We start from the raw sequence: 27972 nt of genomic DNA on the forward strand, positions 1-27972 counted from the left end.
GCCCCCCCCGCGCCGCCATCTCCTGGCGGGTCACGTGAGGCGGGGCGGCCGCCGCCATTTTGTGCGGGCCGCGCTCGGCGCAGGCGCGGTGGGAGCGGCCGAGGGCCGCTCCGGGCGCCGCCATCGCGGGGCCGGGCCCGGTTTGCCAGGACTCGGCCCCCAGTGCTCCCAGTAACGGCCCAGCGCTCCCAGTGTGACCCCAGCGGCTCCCAGTATGTCCCCAGTGTCCCCCAGTTACACCCCCAGCCTGTTCCAGTCCCCTCCCAGTCCCCTCCAGTCCCTCCCAGTGCCCCCTCAGCTCCCCCCCCAGTCCCTCCCAGTGCCCCTCAGCTCCCCCCAAGTCCCTCCCAGTGCCCCCCAGCTCCTCCCCAGTTTCCCCCAAATTCCTTCTCAGTCCCCTCCAGTTGCCTTTTAATCTCCTCCAGTCTGTCCCAGTCCCCTCCCAGTCTCTCCCAGTGCCCCTCTGCCCCCCCCAATCTCCCCCAGTCCCTCCCAGTCCTACCCAAGTCCGTCCCATTCCCTTCCAGTTACCCCCGTCCCTCCCAGTGCCCCCCAGTTCCCCCTCCCAGTCTGTCCCAGTCCCTCCCAGTTCCCCTTTAGACCCCCCCCAGTTGCCCCCCCAGTCCCCCTTCAGACCCCCCCCATTCCCTTCCAGTTCCCCCCCGTCCCTCCCCAGTGCCCCCCAGTTCCCCTCCCAGTCTGTCCCCAGTCCCCCCCCAGTGCCCTTCCAGTGTATCTGTGACCCCCCCAGTCCCCCTCAATCCCCTCCCAGTCTGTCCCAGTCCCTCCCAGTTCCCCCCCAGTCCCTCTCAGTGCCCCCCAGTTCTCCTCCCAGTCTGTCCCAGTTCCCCCCAGTCCCCCTTTAGACCCCCCCAGTCCGTCCCCAGTCCCCCTTCAGACCCCCCCAGTCCCCTCCCAGTGCCCCCCTGACCCTGCCCAGGTCCCTCCCAGTTCCCCCCCAGTGCCTCCCAGTTCCTGCCGGGCCCCTCCCTGGAAGTGTCGAACAAAGGCCCTTTTCCTGTGGGGGGGGGCGGGGGCCGCGACCCCCCCCCCCCGACCCGGGACCCCCCCCCCGGACCCCCCCGGAATTGGGGGGCGGGACCCTCCGGGGGCCCAAAATCCCCCGAACTCGCCCCAAAAAACCGCCCCGGGCTCCTCAAAACCCCCCCCCGAGGGGCCGCTGGGACCCCCCCGGGGCCCCCCCGAGAAAGGGGAGGGGGGCGCCTGGGACGGGACCCCCCCCCTAAAAATTTCTTTGGGATCCCCCCACAAAATTTTGGGGACCCTCCCGGGAACTTTTGAGACCCTCCCCCCCAAAAAAACTGGTTTGGGGGGGATTTTTGGGACCCCCCCCAGGATTTTTGGGACCCCCCTCAGGGACTTTTGGGTCCCCCCTAAATTCCTGGGACCCCCCCCGGGATTTTTGAGACCCCCCCTGGGATTTTTGGGACTCCTCCAAGTTCCTGGGACCCTCTCAGGATTTTTGGGACCCTTCAGAGGTTTTTGGGCCCCCCCTCAAATTCCTGGGACCCCCCCCGGGATTTTTGGGTCCCCCCCGGGATTTTTTTGGGGCCCTCAGGAATTTTTTTGGGCCCCTTCCAAATTCCTGGGACCCCTCCTGGGATTTTTTGGGACTCCCCCCGGGATTTTTGGGACCTCTCAAGGATTTTTTTAGGGTCCCCCTCAAACTCCTGGGACCCCCCCCCGGGATTTTTGGGACCCTCCCGGGATATTTGGGACCCCCTCGGATATTTGGGACCCCCCCCCCGGGATTTTTGGGACCCCCCCAAAATGCGTCTGTGGCTCTTCTGGCTCTGGGTCCCGCTGGGGGCTGGCGGAGGAGGGTGAGTGAGGGACCCCCGGGACCCCCCCCGGACCCCCCCGGACCCTTTTGGGACCCCCCGGACCCTTTTGGGACCCCCCAGGACCCTTTTGGGACCCCCCCGGGACCACCAGAGACCCCCCCCCCGGGTTGGGGGAGGGGGGGGAAAGGGACCACCTGAGGGGGTTTGGGGTCCCCACGGGGGTCCTGGATCCCTGGGGGGGGGGATTAGGGTCCCCCCCAAGGTGTGTTTGGGGTCTCCAGGGTGGGTTTGGGGTCCCCTCAAGGTGGGTTTGGGGTCCCGGGGTGTGTTTTGGGTCCTGGGTGGGTTTGGGGTCTCCAGGGTGTGGGTTTGGGGTTCCAGGGGTGTGTTTTTGGGGTCCCAAGGTGGGTTTGGGGTCCCAGGGTGGGTTTGGGGTCCCGGGGTGTGTTTTGGGGTCCCAAGGTGGTTTGGGGTCCCAGGGTGGGTTTGGGGTCCCGGGGTGTGTTTTGGGGTCCCAAGGTGGGTTTGGGGTCCCAGGGTGGGTTTGGGGGCCCGGGTGGGTTTGTGGTCCCCTCAAGGTGTGTTTTGGGGTCTCCAGGGTGGGTTTTGGGGGCCCGGGTCCCCCCCCAGCGGGTTTGGGGTCCCCTCAGGTTGGGTTTGGGGTCCCCCCCTGGGAATTTGGGGACCCCCCTGAAGCTCCCCCCACCCCCCCCACCCCCCAGAGACCCTCCTGGACACGCGGCTGGAGACGAGTGACCTGGGCTGGACTGTCCACCCCCAGGGAGAGGGACAGGTTAGGGGGGACACTGGGGGGGGGTTGGGGGGACACTGGGGGGGACATTGGGGACATTTGGGGACATTGGGGGGACAGTGGGGACATTGGGGGGGGATTGAGGGGACAGCAGAGGGACAGTGGGGGAAGTGAGGGGCTGGGGAGGGGCATTGGGGGGACATTGGGGACATTGGGGGGACATTGGGGATATTTGGGGACATTGGGGGGGACATTGGGGGGGACATTGGGGACATTTGGGGATGGGGGGGTGGGGGGGCAATTGGGGGGAGATTGAGGACGTTGGGGACTTTGGGGACATCCCAAAGCCACTCACTGATGTCCCCCCTTTGTGTGTCCCCCCTTGTGTGTCCCCCCCTTTGTGTCCCCCCTTTGTCCCTCTTTCTCTCCCCCCTGTGCCCCCCCCATCCTTGTTGCTTCCTGTCCCCCCCAATGTCCCCCCAAATGTCCCCAAACCCCTCCAATCCCCCCAAACCCCCCCAACCCCCCAATCCCCCTGCTGTCCCCCCCATCCCCTGCTGTCCCCCCCAATGTCCCCAACCCCCCCAATCCCCCTGCTGTCCCCCCCATCCCCTGGTGTCCCCCCAATCCCCCCAACCCCCCCAATCCCCCCTGCTGTCCCCCCCACCCCCCTGTCCCCCCCCATCCCGCAGTGGGAAGGAGCTGTCGGGGCTGGACCCCGAGCTGGGGGGTCCCGTGCGCACGTTCGAGGGTGTGCTCGGGGCCGGGGCCCCCCCGGGGCCCCCCCCAGAACAGTTGGCTGCGCTCGCCCTGGGTGCCCCGGGGGGGGGCCACGATTGTCCTGGCAGAGATCAGGTTCACCCTGATGGCCTGCGACAGCCTGCCCCGGGACAGGGGGGCACGGGACACCCACGGGGGACAGGGACACCCCCAGGGACAGGGACAGGGACAGGGACAACCCCCAGGGACACCCCCAGGGACAGGGACACCCCCAGGGACAGGGACAGCCTGCCCAGGGACAGGGGGGCACGGGATGTTAATGGGGACACCCCCAGGGACACCCCCAGGGACAGGGACAGGGACACCCCCAGGGACAGCGACAGCCTGCCCCGGGACAGGGGGGCACGGGATGTTAATGGGGACACCCCCAGGGACAGGGACAGCCTGCCCCGGGACAGGGGGGCACGGGATGTTAATGGGGACACCCCCAGGGACAGGGACAGCCTGCCCCGGGACAGGGGGGCACGGGATGTTAATGGGGACACCCCCAGGGACACCCCCAGGGACAGGGACAGGGACAGGGACACCCCCAGGGACAGCGACAGCCCTGCCCCGGGACAGGGGGGCACGGGACACCCACGGGGGACACCCCCAGGGACAGGGACAGGGACAGCCTGCCCAGGGACAGGGGGATAAGGGACACCAATGGGGACAGGGACACCCCCAGGGACAGCGACAGCCTGCCCAGGGACAGGGGGACACGGGGTGTTAATGGGGACAGGGACACCCCCAGGGACACCAACAGGGACAGGGCCAGTGTCCCCAGGGCTGGGGGGACACGGGGGGTGACAGGGGACACCCCCAGGGACACCCCCGGGGGACACCCCCGGGCACCCCCTTGGCAACGGCCGCCCTGGGGACAGCGGTAACCACGGCAACCGCCCCGAGGACCACGGTATCCATGGCAACCGCCCTGAGGACTACGGTATCCATGGCAACAGCCACAGCAACCACGGTCTCCATAGCAACACAGTTGAGAACCACGGTTTCCATAGCAACGGCCACAGCAGCAACAATTTCCACGGCAGCGACCGCGACTATGGCAGTTTCCATAGCAACCACCCTGGCAACCGCGATCTCCATAGCAACGACCCCGAGGATGACCCCTACGACCCCGATCTCCATAGCAAACGACCCCGGCAACCACGATCTCCATAGTGATGACCCCGATGACAACCCCAGCAACCGTGATCTCCATAGCAACAGGCCCTACGACTATGATCTCCATAGCAACGACCCCGATAACGACCCCAGCAACCACGATCTCCATAGCAACAACCCCGAGGAGGACCTCTATGACCCCGATCTCCATAGCAACGACCCCCACGACCACAATCTCCATAGCAACGACCCTGATAATGACCCCAGCAACCACGATCTCCATAGCAAACAACCCCGAGGACGACCCCTATGACCCCGATCTCCATAGCAACGACCCTCACGCCCCCGATCCCCACGGCGCCCGCCCCCTCCCTGTCGCTGTTCCACCCCCGAGGCCCCGCCAGGCGCCCCCGCAGCCCCCCCCAGCCCCCCCCCCGGGCCCGGGCGCCCCCCCCCCCGGCGCTGCAAGGGAGACCTTCTCGGTGTTCTACCACGAGTCCGACGCCGACACGGCCACGCCCCCGGGCCCCCGCCCCTGGCTGGAGAACCCCTGGCTGCGCGCGTGGCCACCGTGGCCCGCCGAGCACCTGGCCCGGCCCGGGGGGGCGCGGGGGGGCCCCTCGGGGGGCTCCGTCAACCGCAAGACGCTGCGGCTGGGCCCCCTCACCCGGGGGGGCTTCTACGTGGCCTTCCCAGGACCTGGGGGCCTGCCTGGCCCTGCTGTCCGTCCGCCTGTCCTTCCGCCGCTGCCCCCGCCGCCCGCGCTCCGCCTGGCCGCCTTCCCCCCCACCGTGCACCCCGCCCGGCTCGTGGTGCCCGTGCCCGGGGCCTGCCTGGGGGGGGGCCGTGCCCGCCGCCCGGGGGGCTCCGCTCATGTACTGCCGGGGAGGACGGGCAGTGGGAGAGACCCCCGGCCCTGGGGTGCGTGTGTGCACCGGGCAGGGAGCCCAGGACGGAGCCTGGAGGAGAGGAGGGGTGTCAGCGTGAGTCTGGGGGGTTTGGGGGGGTCTGGGGGGGTCTCTGTGGTTTGGGGGGTCTCTGTGGTTTTGGGGGGTCTCTGGGGTGATCCCCTGACCCCCCCCTTTCCCCCCCCCCCAGCGTGCCCCCCCCGGGACGTTCAAGGCGGAGCCGGGGGGGGGGGTCGCTGCCGGCCCTGCCCCCCCCAGAGCGAGGCCCCCTCCCCCCGGAGCCCCCTCGTGCCGCTGCCGGCCCGGCTTCCTGCGGGGCCCCGGGGACGGACCCCCCGAGCCCTGCTACGGTGGGGGGGGCTGGGGGGGATTGGGGGGGGCTGGGGAGGGATTGGGGGGGAACTCGGGGGGGTCTGGGGGGCATTGGGGGGGGTGTTGCGGGGGTGTTGGGGGGGTATTTGGGGTCCGGGGGGGGGCTGGGGAGCGTTTTGGGGGGTCTTGGGGGAATTGGGGGGGATTGGAGGGTTAGGGGAGGGCTGGGGGGGGTGTGTGGGGCAACTGTGGGGGTCTGGGGGAATTGGGGGGATTTGGGGGCTGTGGAGGCGCTGGAGGTGGTTTGGGGGGCATTTTTGGGGGGTCATGGGGGGGTCTGGGGGGGTTTGGTGTGTTTGGGGGAGTCTGGGGGGGTTTGGGGGGCATTTGGGATTCTGAGGGGTCTCGAGGGGGTTTGGGGTCATTTTGGGGGGTCATGGGGGGTCTGGGTGTGTTTGGGGGAGTCCTGGGGGGGTTTGGGGGGCATTTGGGATTCTGGAGGGGTCTCGAGGGGGTTTGGGGGCATTTTGGGGGGTCCTGCTGATCCCGGGGGGGGGGGGTGTGGTTTTTGGGGGCTCCGCGGCTCCCCCCCCACTCACCCCTCCCCCCTTTTCCCCCCCCCCCCGCAGCCCCCCCCTCGGCCCCGCTGGGCCTCGTGGCCCACCCGAACGGCTCGGGGGGGGTGGTCGTGACCTGGAGCCCCCCCCCGCGCGGGGGGGGGAGCGGCCGGACCTGCGGTACCACCTCTGGTGCCGCGCCTGCCCCTCCCCCCCCCGCCCCCCGCCCCCGCCGCCGCCCCTCCCCCCCCCGCGACCCTCCCCCCCCCCGAGCCCCTCCCCCCGTGCGGGCCCTGCGCCCACGTGACCTTCGCGCCCCCCTCCCCCCCCCCGAGGGGCTGCGGGACCCCCGCGTGTCCCTGGGGGGGCCTCCGGGCGCGGGTCCGGTACCTGCTGCGGGTCACGGCCCGGAGCGGGGTCACCCCCCCGCCGGCCGGGGGGGCACCCCCGGAGCGACCCCCCCCGAGGGACCCTGGGCCGAGATCAACGTCACCGCGGGGGAAGATGGTGAGACCCCCCCCCCAAAAAACAAACCCACCCAAAAATCACCAAAACTCCCCCCAAAAAACCCCTCCAAAACCCCCCCAAAAACGTCACCGCGGGGGACGACGGTGAGACCCCCCCCAAAAACAAACAAACCCACCCAAAAATCACCAAAACTCCTCCAAAAAACCCTCCAAACCCCCCCCAAAAATCCTCCCCCCAAAAACCCCCCCAAAACGTCACCGGGGGGGACGACGGTGGAGACCCCCCCCGAAAAACACAAACCCACCCAAAAATCACCAAAACTCCTCCAAAAAACCCCCCAAACTGCCCAAAAATCCTCCCCCAAAAAAACCTCCAACCCCCCCCCCCAAAACCAGCCTAAAACCCCCCCCAAATAACCCCAAAAAAACTGTCTAAAAATCCACCCAACCCTCCCCCAAAAAATCCCCCCCCAAAAAAACCCTCCCAAACCCCCCCAAGCCCCCCAAACTGCCCCCCCAACCCCCCCATCCCCTGGACCCCCAACCCCCCCCGGGACCCCCCAAACTTTCCTGAGTCCCCCAAATCTCCCCCCCCTGACCCCCCAAACCCGCCTGGGACCCCCCCAGACCCCCCTCTCTGACCCCCCCGTGCCCCCCCCCAGTGCCCCCCCCCCGTGTCGGGCGTGGTTCGGGGTCGGGGGGGTCCCCCGGGGGGGGTCACCTTGGCCTGGCCCAGCCACCCCCCCGGGCCCCCCGGGCCCCCCCGGGACCCCCGTCCTGGACTACGAGGTCAAGTACTACGAGAAGGTGGGGGGGGCTGGGGGGGGCCGGGGGGGATCTGGGGGGTCCTGGGGGGGATTTGGGGGGCTCTGAGGGGTCTGGGGGAGATTTGGAGGGTCCTGGGGGGCTTTGGGGGGTCCTGGGGGGCTTCAGGGGGCTCGGGGGGGGTTCTGAGGGGCTTTAGGGGGCTCTGAGGGGTCCGGGGGGGGATTTGGGGGGTCCTTGGGGGGCTTTGGGGGACTCACAGGGGTCCTGGGGGGGATTTGAGGGGTCCTTGGGGGGGGGGGGGGGCTGTGTCTTTTAAGGGGGGGTTATTTTGGGGGTCTCTCCCCCTCAGCTGGGGGTGGGGGAGGGGTCTCTGGGGGGTGTCCCTGATTTGGGGGGGGGTGTCCCTGATTTTGGGGGGGGTCTTTGGGGGGGCGTGTCCCTGATTTCGGGGTCCCCCCCAGCTGGGGGCGGGGGAGGGCCCCCCCCTGTTCCTGAAGGTTCCGCAGGCGCGGGCGGAGCTGGGGGGGCTGCGCCGGGGGGGCCTCTACGGGGTGAGGGTCCGGGCCAGGAACTCGGGGGGCTACGGGGACTTCGGGCCAGAGACCACCGTCAGTGCGGCTGGGGCAGGTGAGAGACCCCCCAAAAATACCCTGAAATAACCCAAAATAACCCAAAATATCCCCAAAATAACCCCAGAGACCACCGTCAGTGCGGCTGGGGCGGGTGAGAGACCCCCCAAAAATACCCTGAAATAACCCAAAATAACCCAAAATATCCCCAAATAACCCCAAATAACCCCAGAGACCACCTTCAGTGCGGCTGGGACGGGTGAGAGAGTCCCCAAAATAACCCAAAATACCCTGAAATAACCCCAAAATAACCCCTGAGACACCCCCACCTTCAGTGCGGCTGGGACGGGTGAGAGACCCCCCTAAATAACCCAAAATATCCTGAAATGACCCAAAATAACCCAAAATAACCCAAAATACCCCCTGAGACCACCGTCAGTGCGGCTGGGACGGGTGAGAGACCCCCCAAAAATACCCTGAAATAACCCAAAATAACCCAAAATAACCCCAAATAACCCCAGAGACCACCTTCAGTGCGGCTGGGACGGGTGAGAGAGTCCCCAAAATAACCCAAAATAACCCAAAATATCCTGAAATAACCCCAAATAACCCCCCCACCTTCAGTGCAGCTGGGACGGGTGAGAGAGTCCCCAAAATAACCCAAAATAACCCCAAAATAACCCCTGAGACACCCCCACCTTCAGTGCGGCTGGGGCAGGTGAGAGAGCCCCCTAAATAACCCAAAATATCCTGAAGCGACCCAAAATAACCCAAAATAACCCAAAATACCCCCTGAGACCACCTTCAGTGCGGCTGGGGCGGGTGAGAGGACCCCCCAAAATAACTCAAAATACCCTGAAAAAACCCCAAAATAACCCAAAATAACCCCAAAATAACCCCAAATACGCTGAAATAACCCCAAAATACTCCCTGAACCCCCCTCCCCGAACCCTCCCTGAGCCCCCCAGGACCCTCCCCCCCAGACCCTCCCCCAAATTTCCCCCCAAACTCCCTCCACCCCCCCCCAAACCCCCCCAAATCCCCCCCCATATCCCCTCAACCCCCCCCCCAGGACCCCCCACTCCCCCAAAATCCCCCCCAAATCCCCCCCAAACCCCCCCAAATCCCCCCAGCCCCCCCTGACTGTGCCCTCCCCCCACAGAGGGGGCCCGGGGGGGTCCCGGGGGGGTCGTGGCCGGAGCTGCCGCCCTGGGGGGGCTCCTGGTGCTGCTGCTGCTGGGGGGGGGTCCTGCTGGCAATCAGGTGAGGGGGGGGTTGGGGGGGCTTTGGGGGGGTCCTGGGGGGGCTTTGGGGGGGTCCTGGGGGGGTTTTGGGGGCTTTGGGGGGATCCTGGGGGGGCTTTGGGGGGGTCCTGGGGGGATTTGTTGGGGGGTTGGGGAGTCCTGGGGGGGTCCTGGGGGGGGTTGGGGGGTCCTGGGGGGGTTGGGTGGGATTTTGGGGGGATTTTGGGAGGGGTTGAGGGGTCCTGAGGGGGGGGGTCGGGGGGGCCTGAGGGGGTTTTGGGGGGTCTGGGGGGGTTTGGGGAGTCCTGGGGGGCCTTTGGGGGGTTTGGGGGGGAGTTTGGGGGGGTTTAGGGAGGGCCGGGGGGGGTTGAGAGGACTTTGGGGGGTCGGGGGGGCTTTTGGGGGTTCGAGGGGTGGGTTGGGGGTGATTTGAGAGGTCCTGGGAGGGGTTTGGGGGGTCCTGGGAGCAGTTTGGGGCATCTGGGGGGGCTTAGAGGGGGTTTGGGGGGGGTGTCTCTGTCCCTTTGGGGGGTCTCTGTGGGTTTGGGGGGGTTGGGGGATCTCAGGGGGGTCTCTGGGGGTCTTTGGGGGGGTCTCTGGGGGTTCTCTGAGGGTCTGGGGAGCCTCTGTGGGTTTGGGGGGTTTGGGGGGATCTCAGGGGGGTCTCAGGGGGGTCTCTGTGGGTTTGGGGGGTTTGGGGGATCTCAGGGGGGTCTCAGGGGGGTCTCTGTGGGTTTGGGGGGGTTGGGGGATCTCAGGGGGGTCTCTGGGGGGTCTCTGTGGGTTTGGGAGGTTTGGGGGTCTCTGGGGGATCTCTGGGGGGTCTCTGTGGGTTTGGGGGTCTCAGGGGGGTCTCTGGGGGGTCTCTGGGGGGTCCCAGGGTGGTCCCAGGGGGGTCTCACCCCGTTTCCCCCCCCGTGTCCCCTCAGGCGGCTCCGGGGGAAGAAGAAGCAGCGAAACGGCCCCAGAGACGGTGAGGGGGGAGGGAACGGCCCCAAAACGGCCCCAAATGGCCCCAAAACGTCCCAAAGTGGCCCCAAAACGGCCCCAAAACGGGCCTGAAATGGCCCCAAATGGCACCAATTGGCCCCAAATGGCCCCAAATGTCACGAGAATGTCCCCAGATGGCCCCCAAAATGGACCTGAAATGGCCCCCAAATGGCCCCAAATGACCCCAAAATCCCCCCAGGTGCCCCCAGAGGGTCCCGGGGACCCCCAATGCCCCCCAAATGCCCCCCAAATGCCCCTTTGCCCCCCAGTTTCAGGGGGGAAGCTCTACATCGACCCCCCTGACCTACGAGGACCCCGAGCTGGCCCTGAGGGACTTCGCCCCCCGAGGTCGACGTCACCTGTGTCACCATCGAGGAGGTCATCGGGGCAGGTGGGACCCCAAAACCCCCTGGGACCCCCAAAAACCCCCCTGGGACCCCCCAAAACCCCCCTGGGACCCCCAAAACCCTCCCCAAACCCCCCCCAAAACCCCCTGACCCCACAGAGACCCCCCAAACCCCAGAGAGACCCCATCACTGACCCCCCCGATCGACCTCACCTGTGTCACCATCGAGGAGGTCATCGGGGCAGGTGGGACCCCAAAACCCCCCTGGGACCCCCCTGGGACCCCCAAAACCCCCCTGGGACCCCCAAAACCCTCCCCAAACCCCCCCCAAAACCCCCTGACCCCACAGAGACCCCCCAAACCCCCCTGAGACCCCATCATTGACCCCCGGATCGACGTCACCTGTGTCACCATCGAGGAGTCATCGGGGCAGGTGGGACCCCAAAACCCCCCTGGGATCCCCCAAAAAACCCCCTGGGACTCCCCAAAAACCCCCTGAGACCCCCCAAAACCCTCTGACCCCACAGAGACCACCAAAACTCCCCTGGGACCCCCCAAACCCCCCCAAAAAAACCCCTAACCCTACAGAGACCCCCCAAAACCCCCTGACCCCACAGAGACCCTCAGAGACCCCCCGGGGTGAATTTCGGGTGGGTTTTGGTTTATTTTTGGGGTCCCAGGTGTGTTTAATCCCCCCCAGGTGATTTTGGGGTGGTTTGGGGGGTATTTTTGGGGTCCCCGGTGTGTTTTTGGGGTCCCAGGTGAGTTTTATCCCACCAAAGTGATTTTGGGGGGGGTTTGGGGTCTCTGAGGTGGGTTTTGAGGTATTTTTTGGGTTCCCAGGTGAATTCGGGGAGGTGTGGCGGGGCCGTCTGTCTGTCCCTGGCCAGCCCGAGGCCGAGGGGGTTTGGGGGGATTTTGGGGTGGTTTTTGGGGTGGTTTTTGGGTCTCTGATGTGGTTTTTGGGGTATTTTCTCCCCCCAGGTGAATTTGGGGAGGTGTGGTGGGGCCGCCTGTCTGTGCCCGGCCAGCCCGAGGGGTTTTGGGGTTATTTTGGGGTTATTTTGGGGTGGTTTTTGGGTATTTTGGGGTGGTTTTGGGGGGTTTTTGGGGTCTCTGAGGTGGTTTTTTGCCCCCCAGGTGAATTTGGGGAGGTGTGGCGGGGCCGCCTGTCCGTCCCTGGCCAGCCCGAGGCCGAGGGGGTTTTGGGGTGGTTTTGGGGGTTTTTGGGGTCTCTGATGTGGTTTTTGGGGTATTTTCTCCCCCAGGTGAATTTGGGGAGGTGTGGCGGGGCCGCCTGTCCGTGCCCGGCCAGCCCGAGGCCGAGGGGTTTTTGAGGTTATTTTGGGGTGGTTTTTGGGGTTTTTGGGGTGGTTTTTGGGGTTTTTGGGGTCTCTGATGTCCATTTTTTGCCCCCCAGGTGAATTCGGGGAGGTGTGGCGGGGGCCGCCTGTCCGTGCCGGGCCAGCCCGAGGCCGAGGTGGCCGTGAAGACCCTGAAGGGGGGCTCTGGGGAGGGCCAGCGCCGGGAGTTCCTGGCCGAGGCCGCCCGGATGGGGCAGTTCCGCCACCCCAACGTGCTGCGGCTGCGCGGGGGTCGGTCCCCGCAGGACCCCCCCCCATGATCCTCACCGAGTTCCTGCTCCACGGGGCCCTCGACGCCTTCCTCAGGGTCAGGGAGGGGGGATTTGGGGGGCTGGGGGGGTTTGGGGGGGCTTGGGGGGGCTTTTGGTGGGATTTTGGGGGGATATTTGGGATATTGGAGGGATTTGAGGGGATTGGGGGGATTGGGGACATTGGGGGGACATGGGGGAATCTCACGATGACCCCAATGACCCCAATACCGACCCCAGTGACCCCATGGTGACTCTGTGACCCCCAGGGCTGAGAGGGGACCCTGTCCCCGCTCCAGCTGGTGTCCATGACCCCATGGTGTCCCCAATGACCCCAGTGACCCCAGTACTGACCCCAATGACCCCAATGACCCCTCTGTGACCCCCAGGGCCGGGAGGGGACGCTGTCCCCCCTGCAGCTGGTGTCCATGCTGCGTGGGATCGCCTCGGGGATGTCGTACCTGGCCGAGGCCGGGGTGTCCCAATGACCCCAATAGTGACCCCAATGACCCCAATACTGACCCTGCTGTCCCCAGGGCCGTGAGGGGACCCTGTCCCCCTGCAGTTGGTGTCCATGCTCCGTGGGATCGCCTCGGGGATGTCGTACCTGGCCGAGGCCGGGGTGTCCCAATGACCCCAATAGTGACCCCAATGACCCCACAGTGACTCTGTGACCCCCCTGCTGTCCCCAGGGCCGTGAGGGGACGCTGTCCCCGCTCCAGCTGGTGTCCATGCTGCGCGGGATCGCCTCGGGGATGTCGTACCTGGCCGGGGCCGGGTTCGTGCACCGGGATTTGGCCGCGCGGAACATCCTGGTGGACGCTCACCTGGTCTGCAAAGTGTCCGACTTCGGCCTGTCCCGAGCCCTGCAGGGGGACGGGGCCAGTGACCCCACCTACACCAGCTCCATGGTGAGAGACCCCCACCCTAAATACACCCCAAACACCCCCAGTGACCCCCCAAACACCCCCAGTGACCCCACCTACACCAGCTCCATGGTGAGACCCCCAAATACCCCCCAAATACCCCCCTAATCCCCCCAAATCCCCCCAGTGACCCCACCTACACCAGCTCCATGGTGAGAGACCCCCCAAACACCCCCCAAATACACCCCAAATACCCCCAGTGACCCCCCAAACACCCCCAGTGACCCCCCAAATACCCCCCAAATACCCCCAGTGACCCCACCTACACCAGCTCCATGGTGGGACCCCCAAATACCCCCTGGGACCTCCAAACATCCCCCAAATTGCAGGGGGGGACAGCCCCCAAGGCCCTGAGACCCCACGAGCCCCCCCTGGGGAATTTGGGGTCCCTGTGGGGTTTTTGGGCTCCCTGGGGGGTTTTGGGGTCCCTGTGGGGTTCTGGGGGGATTTGGGGGCTCCCTGGGGGGTTTTGGGGTCCTTGTGGGGTTCTGGGGGGTTTTTGGGCTCCCTGGTGGGTTTTGGGGCTCCCTGGGGGTTTTGGGGCTCCCTGGTGGGTTTTGGGGCTCCCTGGGGGATTTGGGGGTCCCCCTGACCCCCCCGTGCCCCCGTTTTCAGGGGGGGAAGATCCCGATCCGCTGGACGGCCCCCGAGGCCATCGCCTTCCGCACCTTCACGTCGGCCAGCGACGCCTGGAGCTACGGGATCGTCATGTGGGAGGTGCTGAGCTTCGGGGAGAGGCCCTACTGGGACATGTCCAACCAGGACGTGAGTCACCCCGAAATCCGGGACCCCAGAGACCCCCAGAGCCCCCCTGGAACCCCCCCCAAACCCCAAAAATCCCCCGATCCCTGAGGGAGGCTCTGTCCTTCGGGGAGGGGCCCTACTGGGACGTGTCCAACCAGGACGGGAGTCACCCCGAAATCCGGGACCCCAAAAAACCCCCAGAGCCTGCTCAGAGCTGCCAACTCGTCACCTGTCCCTCACCTGGCCCAGGTGATCAACGCCATCGAGCAGGATTACCTGTGTCCCTGTCTCACCTCACCTGTCTCACCTGTCCCTCACCTGTGCAGGTGATCAACGCCATCGAGCAGGACTCCCTGTGTCCCTGTCTCACCTGTCCCTCACCTGTCCCTCACCTGTCCCTCACCTGTCCCTCACCTGTCCTGTCTCACCTGTCCCAGGTGATCAACGCCATCGAGCAGGATTACCTGTGTCCCTGTCTCACCTGTCCCTCCCCTGTCCCAGGTGATCAACGCCATCGAGCAGGATTACCTGTGTCCCTGTCTCACCTGTCCTGTCTCACCTGTCCCAGGTGATCAACGCCATCGAGCAGGATTACCGGCTGCCGCCCCCGGCGCGGTGCCCGCCCGCCCTGCACCGCCTCATGCTGGAGTGTTGGCAGCGCGAGCGCCGCGCCCGCCCCACCTTCCCCCGCATCGTCCACGCCCTCGACCGCCTCATGCGCCACCCCCAGAGCCTCAGGGTGGCCCCCCCGGACCCCCACAGGTGAGGGGGGACACGGGACACACCTGGGGGGGTGGGCCAAGACACCTGGGATGGTTTTTGGGGGGATCCCAGCTCACCTGGATCAGTTTTGGGGGGGTCCCAGCACACCTGGATTAGTTTTTTGGGGGGTTTAGAACACCTGGATTGGTGTTCAGAACACCTGGAGGGGGCTTTGGGGCCAGTTTGGGGACATTTAGGGAGAATTTTGGGGGGTCTGGGGCGGTTGGGGGCATTTTTGGGGGTTTGGAGGACATTTTGGGGGGAGTTGGGGACATTTTTGGGGGGGTTTTGGGGAGTCTGGAGAGGTGTGGGAGGGTCTGGGGTTGTCACAGGGGGCTGGGAGGCCAATGGGGGGTGATGGGGGGGTCAAGGTGGGCATGAGGGGCACGGAGGGTGCGGGGACCCGGCGGTGACCCCCCCCATTATGGCCCCCCAGGGACGTGCTGAGCGCGGAGGCGGCGCCGGCTGGGCACCGGCAGCGGATCCTGGAGGGCGCCCGGAGCCTGCAGAGCCCCCCCAAAGGGGACCCCCGGTGCTGAACCCCCCCCAGCCCGGCCCAGCCCAGCCTGGGGCAAGATGGCGCCGCCAGGAGCGGTGCTGAGGGACAACATGGCTGCCGGGACAACATGGCCGCTATTGCAATATGGCTGCCGGGACAACATGGCCGCCGGGACAATATGGCTGCCGGGACAATATGGCTGACAGGATAACATGGCTGCTTGGACAATATGGCCACTATTGCAATATGGCCGCCGGGACAACATGGCCGCCGGGACAACATGGCCGCTATTGCAACATGGCTGCCGGGACAATATGGCCGCCGGGACGACATGGCCGCCGGGACAACATGGCTGCCGGGACAACATGGCCGCTATTGCAACATGGCTGCCGGGACAATATGGCTGCCGGGACGACGTGGCTGCCGGGACGACATGGCCACTGCTCCAACCCAGCAGTTGCCCCAAAATGCCCGTCTGTCCAACGTGGCCCCCGTGTCAGCCAGGCCCCTGTTACAAGATGGCGGCCAATCCAAGATGGCCCCCGTTCCAATATGGCCCCCGACACAACGAGGCCGCCATTCCAATATGGCCGCCAATCCAAGATGGCCGCCAATCCAAGATGGCCGCCAATCCAAGATGGCCACTGACGTCACCCTATGACGTCACCACGGACCGTGATGTCACCCCGATGACGTCACCACCCCACCCTGCCAATCAATGACGTCACAGGGCCCCCGTGGGCGTGGCCTGAATGTGACCCCAGTGACGTCACAGCCAATCCGGCCCCCTGTGTGGGAGGGGACGTGGTCAATGTGGGCGTGGCCAGGGCGGGCAGGGCCCCCCCCCCGGTGTTTTATTATCGAATTAATTAATGAATCATTAATTAATTAGTCCCCAACTCCCGGGTTGGGAGCCAATAAAACACAGGTATGCAAATGAGGGGGCGGGGCTGAGCCCGGTGGGGGGGGTTGGCAGGTTCTTTGGGGACCTTTTGGGGACAGTTTGGGGGGGTCACGGGGGGGCTTTGGGGACATTTTTGGGGACACTTCGGTGACATTTAGGGGGGGTCACGGGGGGGTCTTTGGGGAAAATTTTGGGAGGTCCAGGGGGGGTTCTGGGACACTTTGGGTGGCTGGGGACATTTTGGGGGGGTCTGGGACATTTTGGGGGTCTTTTGGGTTTTGGGGGGGTCCTTGAGGACATTTGGAAGAGTTGGGGGCATTTTGGGGGGGTCTGGGGGGTCTTTAGGGACATTTTGGGGACATTTTGGGGACACTTTGGGGGGGTTCAGGGGGGTGGTTTTTGGGGGGTCTTTGGGGGAGGGGTCTGGTGACACTCGGGGGGTCTTTGGGGACATTTTGGGGGGGTCAGAGCCAAAGGGGGGGAGGGGAAGGCCCTGAATTTGGGAGTTCCCCTCCCCCCCCCCCCCCCGGGGCAGTTTCGGGGCGTGGCCCCTTTAAAGAACGAACCGGGCGTGGCCGCCGCCCCTCCCCCACCCCGCAAACCCCCAAAATACAGGGGATCCCCCCCCGCCCCTCCCCCACCCCGGAGGGTCCCAAAAATAAGGGCCCCTCCCCTCCCCCCTGCCCCCCCTTTTTTAAGGTCCCCCCAAAATTTGAAGCCGCCCCTCCCCCACCCCCCCCGTGTTCCCCCCTCCCCCCAAAATTTGGGCCCTTCCCCTTCCCCTCCCCCCTCGTTTTTGGGGGTTCCCGGGGTGGGGGAGGGGCTCTCCCACCCCCCCCCTTTCCCCTCCCCCTCCCACATGTCCCTGAGGCCCCGCCCCTTCCCCTCAAAGCCCCGCCTTTTCCGCCTCAAACCCCGCCCCTTCCTTTCCATGGGCGTGGCCTTCCCGCCAACCAATCGCCGCCGGCTCCCGTCGCGGCCACGCCCGTTTAATCCCGCCCTTGCTGGGCGTGGCTAACGAGGGTTTAACCAATCGCCGCGCGCCGTGGGCGTGGCGAGGGCGGTCCCAGCCAATCAGCGAACGGCGTGGGCGGGGCCAAAGCCCTTCTTAAAGCGGCAGCGGCGGGGGGGGCCGCCCCGAACCGGCCCAGGCGATGTCGGCGAGTCACGACAGTCGGTGCGACTTTTGGGGGGGCTTTTGGGGGCTTTCGGGGGGATTTCGGGGCATTTGGGGTGTCCCGGGGGTGGGGGAGGGGCTTTAGGAGGGTATCGGGGGGGGGAGGGGCGTCCGAAACGTCCTGAGTGGGGGGAAGGGACGCGATTTTTTTGGGGGGAAATGGGGGGGTTCGGGGGGGGGTCCGAAAGGTGGGGGAGGGGCCACAAAGGGTCCTGCGTGGGGGAGGGGCGCGGGGAGCGTCTGTGGTGGGGGAGGGTTTGATTTTGGGGGCCGTTCCCGGGGGGGGGTTCTCGCCGTTAAACCCCCTCCCCCACCCCCCTTTTTTTCCTCAAACCCCCATTTTTATCCTGAAACTTTTCCAGATTTTTTCCTTTTTTTTCCCCCCGATTTTCGGCGATTTTTGATTTCCCCCCCCCTCTTATTCAACCCCCGCTCCCATTTTCCCCCCCCCCTTTCCTCCTTTCTTTCCATTTCTCCGTTTTTCCTCCCTTTCCCCCTTTTATTCCTCTCCGATTTTCCCTTTTCTTTCCTATTTTTGGACGTTTCGGGTTTTTTTTTTCTCTCCCTCCCCATCCCGCCCTTCCAACCCTTCCCCCTTTTTTTTTTACCCCTCCCCGCTTCCTCTTTTTGTCCCTATTCCTTTTTTCCTTGTCTTTTTGCCTTTTTTCCTGTTTTTTTTTCCCCTTTTCTCCCGATTTCTCTAATTTCGGGTGTTTTTCGGGTAATTTTTTCGGGTCCCTGCCCCCAATCCCGCCCTTCGCTCCCCTCCCCCGCCTCCCTTTTATTTATTTTTCTTCTTTTCCCCTTTTTTTTCCTCCTTTTTTCCCGATTTTCCCCCTTTTTTCGACCCCCCCCCAAACCACGTGGCCGCGCGCGCGCGCCTTTTGTGAGTGACGTCACCGGCGGCGGCCGCCTCTGATTGGCGGGTTTACCGGAAGCGGGGGCGGGTTTTCCGCCGCGGCGGCCGCTGATTGGTTGTTTGAGGCGGAAGTGGGGGCGGGGCTTCCTGTGGGCGCTTCCGGGAGGCCCCGCGTGGGGGTTCGGGGGGGAGGGGAAACGGGGGAGGTCAAAGGTCACGACGTGTCGCGACATCGGCCCCGACAGAGCCCGAGAGAGGGAAAATGGACCCGAGGGGATGGAACCGGACGGAGTCATCGAGGTGAACTGGGCGGACTGGGGCGGACTGGGAGGGGGGAAAGTGATACTGGGAGGGGTTAAAGTGATACTGGGAGGGACTGGGAGGGGTTAAAGTCAAACTGGGAGGAACTGGGAGGGGTTAAAGTGATACTGGGAGGGACTGGGAGGAGTCCAAACCATACTGGGATGGACTGGGATGAGTCAGAGCAAAACTGGGATGGACTGAGAGGAGACCAGATTATACTGGGATGGAGTGAGAGGAGTCAGAGCCAGACTGGGATGGACTGGGAGGAGTCAAAGTTACACTGGGATGGACTTTGAGGGGCGTGAACCAAACTGGGACGGACTGGGAGGAGTCCAAACCACACTGGGAGGGAGTGGGAGGAGTCAGAACCAAACTGGGAGGGGTCCAAACCCTCCTGGGCAAACTGGAATCTTCATCAGCCCTTACTGGGAACGGCTCTGCTGCACTGGGGCTGCACTGGGGCTGCACTGGGGGGTCTCTGGGCCGTCACTGGTCCTTACTGGTCCTTACTGGTCCTTGCTGGTGCCCCGCAGAGCAACTGGCACGAGGTGGTGGACTCGTTCGATGAGATGAACCTGTCGGAGCCGCTGCTCAGGGGCATCTACGCCTACGGCTTCGAGAAGCCCTCGGCCATCCAGCAGAGAGCCATCCTGCCCTGCATCAAAGGTGGGACCCCCCAGGGCCCGGGGACCCCCAAAAATGGGATCAGGGCCCCCAAAAACCCCAAAATCCATCCAGAAATAACCAAAATTGGGGAAAAACCCAGCCCAAATACTCCCAAAATCACCCAAACGCCCCCAAAACCCGCCCCTGCAGCGGCTCTTCCTGCCCTGCATCAAAGGTGGGACCCCCCAGGGCCCCGGGACCCCCCAAAATGGGATCAGGGGCCCCTAAAACCACCAAAATTCACCCAAAAATAGCCCAAATCCTGAAAAAATCCGGCTGTGATGTCATTTGTCTGTTTGTTGTTCTGAGGTATGACATCACTGCCTGTTCTGTCCTGGGCTGCGACATCACTTCCCGTTCTGTTCTAGGCTATGGCATCACTTCCTGTTTTGTTCCTGGGCTATGATGTCACTGTGTTCTGTCCCCAGGCTATGACGTCACTGCCAACGTGTCTGTACCTGGGCTATGACATCACAGTGTCTCTCTCCTGTCCCCAGACTATGATGTCACTGTGTTCTCTCCCCAGACTATGACGTCACTCTTTCTGTCCCTGGGTTATGACGTCACTGTCTATGTGTCTGTCTCAGGCTGTGATGTCACTGTCTGTGTCTGTCCCCAGGCTATGACATCACTGTCTGTGTCTGTCCCCAGGCTATGATGTCACTGTCTCTGTGTCTGTCCCCGGGTTATGACGTCACTCCTTGTCTGTCCCCAGGCTATGACGTCACTGGGTGTGTCTGTCCCCAGGTTATGACGTCACTCCTTGTCTGTCCCCAGGCTATGACGTCATCGCGCAGGCGCAGTCGGGCACGGGGAAAACGGCCACGTTCGCCATCTCCATCCTGCAGCAGGTCGAGCTCGACCTCAAGGCCACCCAGGCCCTCGTGCTGGCCCCCACCCGCGAGCTGGCCCAGCAGGTAACCCACTATAAACCAGTACAGACCAGTATAAACCAGTACAGACCAGTACAGACCAGTACAGGCAGCTAAAAACCAGTACAGTCCAGTCCAGGGCTCTGCACCCAGGCCCTCGTGCTGGCCCCCACCCACGAACTGGCCCAGCAGGTAACCCAGTATGGACCAGTACAGACCAGTACAGACCAGTATAAACCAGTACAGACCAATACAAACCACTACCGACCAGTACAGACCAGTACAGACCAGGACAGGCAGCTAAAACCCAGTACAGACCAGTCCAGGGCTCTGCACCCAGGCCCTCGTGCTGGCCCCCACCCGTGAGCTGGCCCAGCAGGTAAACCAGTATGGACCAGTATAAACCAGTATTGACCACTACAGACCAGTATAGACCAGTCCAGACCAGTATAACCCAGTCCAGAGCAGTCCACCCCAGTCCCCCACTGCCTGGGCAGGGCGGGGCCTCCCCGTGGCCCCGGGTCCCGAATCCAGCGGGGGGAGAACAAAGAGCTCCCAGTTCATCCCAGTCCGGACCAGTGACCGGCGCTGGTTCATGGCTGGGGGACACCGGGTGACGTCGCCGATTACGTCACTGATGACGTCACAGACCCAGAAAGGGGTGATGGCGCTGGGGGGGAGCTCTGAGGGTCCCCGGGGGGGTCTTTGGGGGCTCCCAGGGGGGGTTTTTAAGGCCCCAAAATGGGTTTTATTGGGGGTTTTCCGCCGTGTTTTTTCTCCTGATGATGTCACAGATGATGTCACCACTCCAGAAAGGGGTGATGGCGCTGGGGGGGAGCTCTGAAGGTCCTGGGGGGGTCTTTGGGGGCTCGGATTTCCGGGGCGTTTCTCCCCCTGATGATGTCACTGATGACATCACTGCTGACGTCACAGATCCAGAAGGTGGTGATGGCCCTGGGGGGACTACATGGGGGCCTCGTGCCACGCCTGCATCGGGGGCACCAACGTCCGGGCCGAGGTCCAGAAGCTGCAGCTCGAGGCCCCCCACGTGGTGGTCGGGACCCCCGGGCGGGTCTTCGACATGTTGAACCGCAGATACCTCTGTGAGTGAGCCAAAAACGGCCGGTTTCGCCCCAAAATCGGGCTCGGGCGCCCCCGAAACCCCCGGGAACGGCTTCGGGGACCCCAGAAATGGGTAAAACCCCCCCGAAAATGGGCTGAAACCCCCCCAAAAACACCCCAGGATATGATTTGGGGACGGTGAAAACACCCGGAAACAGCCAAAAATGGGCTAAAACCCCCCAAAAATGGGCTAAACCCCCCCCAAAACCACCCCAGAATATGATTTGGGGACACTGAACACTCCCAGAAACAGCCAAAAATGGGTAAAACCCCCCCAAAAATGGGCTAAACCCCCCCAAAACCACCTCAGAATCTGATTTGGGGACACTGAAAACCCCCAGAAACAACCAAAATTGGGCTAAAATCCCCCAAAAACACCCAAAATCATCCCAAAATCGGCCTCAGGGACCCCCAAAACCCCCCCAGAAAGGGTTGCAGGAACCTCCCAAACCTCCCCAAAATTGGGGAAAAATGCCCAAAAGTTCCCAAAATGCTCCCGAAATAGACCCCAGGTGAGGGGTCCCCAATTTTGGGGGGTCCCCCAGTTTAAGGGGCGGGTCCCCAACTTTGGAGGGGTGAGGGGTGGTCCTCAAATTTGTGGGGGTCCCCAATTTTGGGGGGTCTCCAATTTTGGGGGAGGGTCCTCAGTTTTTGGGGGTGTTCCCAGTTTTGGGGGAGGTCCTTAATTTTGGGAAAGGGTCCCCGAATTTAAGGGGAGGGTCCCAATTTTAGGGGGGTCCTTAATTTTGGGAGGGGATCCCCAAATTTAGGGGGAAGGGTCCCAATTTCAGGGGGGGGTTTCCCAGTTTTGGGGGGGGTTCCTTAATTTTAGGAGTGAGTCCAGAATTTTGGGGAGAGGGTCCCAATTTTGTGGGAGTCCTTAATTTTGGGAGGGGGTCCCAAATTTTGGGGGAGGGTCCCCAGTTTTTGGGGGAGGGTCCCCGTTTGGGGGTCCCCAGTTTGGGGTGTCCCCCCCCGTGATGAGCCGCGTGTCACCTGACCCCGGGATTTTGGGGGGGGGGTCCCGGCCCCGCGTCCTGCGGGGTCAGACCCCAAAACCCCCCCGGGGGGCTGATCAACGGCAGGGCTGAGGGGGGGGACCCCCAAAATCCACCCTGGGACCCCCAAAAAACCCCCCTGGGATCCCCAAAAACGTTCCTGGGGGCCACCAAAAACTCCCCCAAAAAGACCTGGGACCCCCCAAATCCCCCCCAGGGGACCCCCCAAAACCCCCACAAACTGCCCCCAAATCCCTTTTTTGGACCCACCCCCAAATTTTGGGACCCCCTCCCTGACCCCCCCAAAATCCCCCCCCAGCCCCCAAATTCATCGAGATGTTCGTGCTGGACGAGGCCAAAATCATGACCTCCCAGGACCCCCAAAATCCCCCCCAGGGACCCCCAAAAACCCCACAAACAGCCCCCCAAATCCCTTTCTGGGACCCCCTCAAATTTTGGGACCCCCCCTGACCCCCCCACAAATCCCCCCTCAGCCCCCCAAATTCATCGAGATGTTCGTGCTGGACGAGGCCAAGTCGTGATCTCTTGGGATACCCAAGAGACCCTCAACCCCCCCCAGGGACCCCCAAAACCCCACAAACTGCCCCCAAATCCCTTTTTAGGACCCCCCCCAAATTTTGGGGACCCCCCCCTGACCCCCCCAAATCCCCCCCCAGCCCCCAAATTCATCAAGATGTTCGTGCTGGACGAGGCGGACGAGATGCTGAGCAGGGGCTTCAAGGACCAGATCTACGACATCTTCCAGAAGCTGAGCGGGAACACGCAGGTGGGGGGGGCCCCAAATCACCCCAAACCACCCCAAAAAACCCCCAAATCCCCAAAAAAAACCCTCCCAAAAAACCCCAAAATTGACCCCAAAACCGCTCCGTTCTGACCCAGCAGCGCCCCCTGGCGGCCGGGATGGGTAAGGGGGGGTTTTGGGGTGAATTGGGGGGATTTTGGGGGTCCCAGGAGGGGTTTTGGGGGTCCAGAAACGGTTTTGGGCATCACAGGATGGTCCCAATGGAATTTGGGGGGTCCCCAAGGGGGTTTTGAGGAATTTTGGGGGGGGGGTTAAGGGGGGGGTGTTGTGGTTATTGGGGTGAATTGGGGGGGGGTTGGGGGGTCCGAGGGGGGGTTTTGGGGCGTCCCAGGAAAGGTTTGGGGGTCCCAGGATGGTCCCAAAGGAATTTAGGTGGTCCCCTGAGGGGGTTTGGGGCCATTTTTGGGGGTTTTTGGGGGGGTTTGGGAGGGGGAGATTAAAGGGTTTAGTGCTTTCTAAGGGTGGGGTTTGAGGTTTTGAGGGGTCCTGACCCCATTTTTTAGGGTTCTGACCCCAAATTTCAGGTCCCCAGGTGGTTCTGCTCTCGGCTACGAGGCCCCTGGGGTGGGTTTTTGGGGATCCCTGAGTGGTTTTAGAAGTTTCTGGGGTGATTTATGATTTTTTTTTTTGTGTCCTGACCCTATTTTTAGGGTTCTGACCCCATTTTTTAGGGTCTTTGGGGGTCCCGATCCCATTTTTTAGGGTTTTTTTGGGTCCCAATCCCATTTTTTAGGGTTCTGACCCCAACTTTCGGGCCCCCAGGTGGTCCTGCTGTCGGCCACGATGCCCCTGGACGTGCTGGAGGTGACCAAGAAGTTCATGAGGGACCCGATCCGGATCCTGGTGAAGAAGGAGGAGCTGACGCTGGAGGGGATCCGCCAGTTCTACATCAACGTCGAGAGAGAGGTTTGGGGGGTTTTGGGGCCATTCCGGGGGATTTTGGGTCATTGAGGGTCAGATTTGGGGTTTTGGGGGGGGTTTGGGGTCAGTTTCTGGTCAGTTTCGGGGGGGTTTTGGGTCGTTTTTGAGGGGTTTTGGGTCAGTTTTGGGGCAGGAGGAGCTGACGCCGGAGGGGATCCGCCAGTTCTACATCAACGTCAAGAGAGAGGTTTGGGGGGGATTTTGGGGCCATTCCAGGGGATTTTGGGTCAGTAAGGGTCCCCCTCAATCCCCCCAAACCCCCCAAATCCCTCAAATCCCCCAAATCTCCGAATCCTTCCAAATCCCCCCCAAATCCCCCCAAATTCCCCCAAATCCCCTCAATCCCCCCCAAACCCCCCCAAATCCCCCAAATTCCCCCAAATCCCCTCAATCCCCCCCAAATCCCTCAAATCCCCCAAATCTCCGAATCCTCCCAAATCCCCCCCCAATCCCCCCAAATTCCCCCATATCCCCCAAATCCTTCCAAATCCCCCCAAAAACCCCCAAAACCCCCCAAATCCCCCCCAAAACCCCCGCATGGGCTCAGGATTTGTGGGACGCCCCCCCCGTGGCCCCTCCCGCAGTCACCCCGTGCCAGAGAGACCCCCCCCAAACCATGGGCTGCCCCCTCCCCCCGTGGGACAGACCCCTGAGCGGGGGGGACACGGCAGTTTTGGGGGGGTTTGGGGCAATTTTGGGGCATTAAAGGGCAATTTTGGGGCATTAAAGGGTGGTTTTGGGTGGGTTTGGGGGATCTTGGGGGGGTTTGAGGCAGTTTTGGGTCATTTTCTGGATCAGTTTTTGGTCGGTTTTGACTCAGTTTTTGGTGAGTTTTGGGTCATTTTGGGTCATTTTTGGGGTCATTTTTGGGTCAGTTTTGGGTCAGTTTTGGGGTCATTTTTGGGTCAGTTTTGGGTCAGTTTTGGGGGTCAGTTTTGGGGCAGTTTTGGGTCAAATTTGGGGTCAGTTTTGAGTCAGTTTTGGGTCATTTTGGGGTCATTTTTGGGGCAGTTTCAGGGCAGTTTTGGGTAAAATTTGCATCAGTTTTGTGTTGGGTTTTGTGGCAGTTATTGATCCACATTGGGTCAGTTATTGATCCGTTATTGGTGGGGTTTGTGCCAGTTATTGATCCATTATTGATCAGTTATTGGTCAGTGGGTCAGTTGGTCAGTGGTCACTCAGTGGTCACTCAGTGGTCACTCAGTGGTCAGTTGGTCACTCAGTGGTCACTCAGTGGTCACTGTGCTCCCCAGGAGTGGAAGCTGGACACTCTGTGTGACCTGGGGTCAGTTATTGATCCATTATTGATCAGTTATTGCTCAGTGGTCACTCAGTGGTCAGCTGGTCACTCAGTGGTCAGTCAGTGGTCACTCTGTGCCCCCAGGAGTGGCAGCTGGACACGCTGTGTGACCTGGGGTCAGTTATTGATCCGTTATTGATCATGGGGAGCTCTCTATGGATCAGTTATTGATCAGTTATTGATCAGTTGGTCACTCAGTGATCAGTTGGTCACTCAGTGGTCAGTTGGTCACTCAGTGGTCACTCTGTGGTCACTCAGGAGTGGAAGCTGGACACGCTGTGTGACCTGTACGAGACGCTGACCATCACCCAGGCCGTCATCTTCATCAACACGCGGCGCAAGGTGGACTGGCTGACGGAGAAGATGCACGCCCGGGACTTCACCGTGTCCGCCATGGTGGGGGAGGGGCCTAGGGTGGGGGAGGGGGCTTTAGGGGTTGGGGGGGAGGGGCCTAGAGAAATTTAGGGGGGCGGGGGGAGGGGCAGAACCCCCAAATTTTGGGGGGTTCCCAGGGGGGTTTATTGAGGAATAATTAAAAATTTAAGGGGGGGCGGGGGAGGGGGCCTGGGGGTGGGGGAGGGGCCTGGAAGGAGAGGGGAGATCCCCCTGAAAATTTAATAGGGTGGGGGAGGGGCGGAACCCTGAAGTTTGGGGGGTTAAAAATGGGATTTATTGAGGGAATAATTAAAGATTTAAGGGGAGTGGGGGAGGGGCTGCCAGGGTGGGGGAGGGGCCCGGGGAAATCCCAACAATTTTGAGGGGTAAAATGGTGAATTTTCCGGGGGTTTATCCTTGAATTTTGGGGGGAGTCAATGGAGGGTGGGGGAGGGGGGGCTCAAAGGGTGGGGGAGGGTCAGGTGATTTTTGGGGGGTAAATCCTTAGATTTGAGAGGTTGATCCCTGAATTTTGGGGGGAGAAAGCCTTAGATTTTGGGAAGGGTATGGAGGAGTTTGAAGGGTGGGGGGAGGGGCCAAAGCCCTGAGCTGTCCCCTCCCCCCCAGCACGGGGGACATGGACCAGAAGGAGCGTGACGTCATCATGAGGGAATTCCGGTCCGGATCCAGCCGGGTCCTCATCACCACCGACCTCCTGGTCAGCCCCTCCCCCACCCTCACAGCCCCTCCCCACACCCTCACGGCCCCTCCCCCACCCCTCACAGCCCCTCCCCCCCACCAGAGCTCCTCCCCTGCCCTCACAGCCCCTCCCCCACTCTCACAGCCCCTCCCCCCACCCTCAAAACTTCCTCTTTTTTCCCCTTAAACCCCCAAATTTGACCCCAAACCTTGGGGGGTCTCCCCTTCTCTGACCCCCCCTGCCCCTCCCCCACCACCCCCCTGACCCCTCCCCCACCCCCCCTGACCCCTCCCTCCTCCCCCCAGGCCCGGGGCATCGACGTCCAGCAGGTCTCACTGGTCATCAACTACGACCTGCCCACCAACCGCGAGAACTACATCCACAGGTGGGGGAGGGGGCTAAAGGGGGGAGGGGGAGGGGCTAGAACTACATCCACAGGTGGGGGAGGGGCTAAGGGGGGAGGGGGGAGGGTGCTAGAACTACATCCACAGGTGGGGGAGGGGCTAAAGGGGGAGGGGGAGGGGCTAGAACTACATCCACAGGTGGGGGAGGGGCTAAGGGGGGAGGGGGAGGGGCTAGAACTACATCCACAGGTGAAGGAGGGCTAAAGGGGGAGGGGGAGGGGCTAGAACTACATCCACAGGTGGGGGAGGGGCTAAGGGGGTGGGGGAGGGGCTAGAACTACATCCACAGGTGGGGGAGGGGCTAAAAAGGGAGGGGCTAGAACCTACAGTCACAGGTGGGGGAGGGGCTAAGGGGGGTGGGGGAGGGGCTAGAACTACAGTCACAGGTGGGGGAGGGGCAAAGGGGGGGAGGGGTTAAAGGGGGAGGGCGGAGCTAGAACTACATCCAATGGTGGGGGGAGGGGCTAATGGGGGTGGGGCTAAAGCAGGGAAGGTGGAGCTAAAAGGGGGGGGGCAAAAACCCCCATTTTTCACCCCATTTTTTCTGCCTAAACCCTCAAATTCTCCCCTTTAACCCTCCCCCCCATTTCCCCTAAACCCCCAAAACATTGGGGGGGGAGGGGCCTAAATGAGTGGGAGGAGCCAAATGGGAGGGGGTGGGGCTTAAAAAACAAAGGGGGGGCTTTTTTTTTAAACCCGAAAAAATGGCAAAAAAAAAAAGGCAAAGAAAGGGTTTTTTTGGAATTAGGAAGATTTTGGGGTGGAATAAAAGGGATTTTGGGGTTGAAATAAAAGGATTTTTGGGGTGGAATGAAGGAATTTTTGGGGTGGAATGAAGGGGGTTTGGGGGTGGAATGAAGGAATTTTTGGGGTGGAATTAAAGGGGGTTTGGGGTGGAATTAAAGGGATTTTGGGGTGGAATGAAGGGGGTTTGGGGTGGTGCCCCTCCCCCAATGCTGACCACCCCCTCCCCCAGGATCGGGCGGGGGGGGCCGGTTCGGCCGGAAGGGCGTGGCCATCAACATGGTGACCGAGAGAGGACAAACGGACCCTGCGGGACATCGAGACCTTCTACAACACGGCCATCGAGGAGATGCCCCTCAACGTGGCCGACCTCATCTGAGCCCCTCCCCCACCCCCCAACTCACACCCCCCCACCCCCCCAAAAAAGCCCCTCCCCCCCCCCCCCGGCGGTGATTTTCATTTTTTTCCTCCTCTGTTTTTTTTTTTGTGTTTTTTTTTTTAAATTTTTTTCTTGGTTTTTTTCTTGGTTTTTTTTTTGTTTTTTTCTTGGTTTTTATTTGGGTTTGGTTTTGTTTTGTTTCTTTGTTTTTTTTTTTTCTTTAAAGTTTTGTTTTTATTTTTTTTTATTTTTTCTCTAAAATTTTGTTTAAGTTTTTTTAAATT

At 62.6% G+C, this 27972-nt stretch overlaps 3 protein-coding genes across 3 annotated transcripts; all 3 read left to right on the top strand.

The window, feature by feature from the left end:
• Nucleotides 1-3507: 3507 nt before the first annotated feature.
• Nucleotides 3508-4844, top strand: LOC127466184 (cGMP-specific 3',5'-cyclic phosphodiesterase-like). The gene is made up of 2 exons (XM_051776782.1): nucleotides 3508-4627; nucleotides 4658-4844. The coding sequence occupies exons 1-2, from the start codon at nucleotides 4238-4240 to the stop codon at nucleotides 4748-4750; spliced, it is 483 nt and encodes a 160-aa protein (XP_051632742.1). The 5' UTR covers nucleotides 3508-4237; the 3' UTR covers nucleotides 4751-4844.
• Nucleotides 4845-4874: 30 nt separating this feature from the next.
• LOC127466186 (ephrin type-B receptor 4-like) lies at nucleotides 4875-16078 on the top strand (the record flags this gene model as incomplete). The annotated part of the gene is given in 15 exon segments (XM_051776784.1): nucleotides 4875-5129; nucleotides 5131-5196; nucleotides 5199-5420; nucleotides 5536-5695; nucleotides 6287-6780; nucleotides 7344-7488; nucleotides 7911-8076; nucleotides 10192-10235; nucleotides 10522-10643; nucleotides 12019-12186; nucleotides 12189-12269; nucleotides 12903-13121; nucleotides 13752-13901; nucleotides 14449-14642; nucleotides 15079-16078. Coding segments are annotated over 15 exon segments (2589 nt in total), but the record flags the coding sequence as incomplete, so codon positions are not given.
• A 1081-nt stretch (nucleotides 16079-17159) lies between these two features.
• Nucleotides 17160-27722, top strand: LOC127466185 (eukaryotic initiation factor 4A-I-like). The gene is given in 13 exon segments (XM_051776783.1): nucleotides 17160-17222; nucleotides 18327-18381; nucleotides 18918-19050; nucleotides 19828-19967; nucleotides 20856-20879; nucleotides 20881-21025; nucleotides 22720-22829; nucleotides 23628-23771; nucleotides 25345-25500; nucleotides 26108-26179; nucleotides 26467-26554; nucleotides 27551-27600; nucleotides 27602-27722. Coding segments are annotated over 13 exon segments (1227 nt in total). The 5' UTR covers nucleotides 17160-17199; the 3' UTR covers nucleotides 27689-27722.
• Nucleotides 27723-27972: the final 250 nt, after the last annotated feature.

This window comes from Manacus candei, unplaced genomic scaffold (assembly GCF_025592945.1).
Source record: "Manacus candei isolate 608988 ecotype Guabito, Panama unplaced genomic scaffold, ASM2559294v1 h1tg000632l, whole genome shotgun sequence".
In the NCBI taxonomy this organism is placed as follows: domain Eukaryota; kingdom Metazoa; phylum Chordata; class Aves; order Passeriformes; family Pipridae; genus Manacus; species Manacus candei.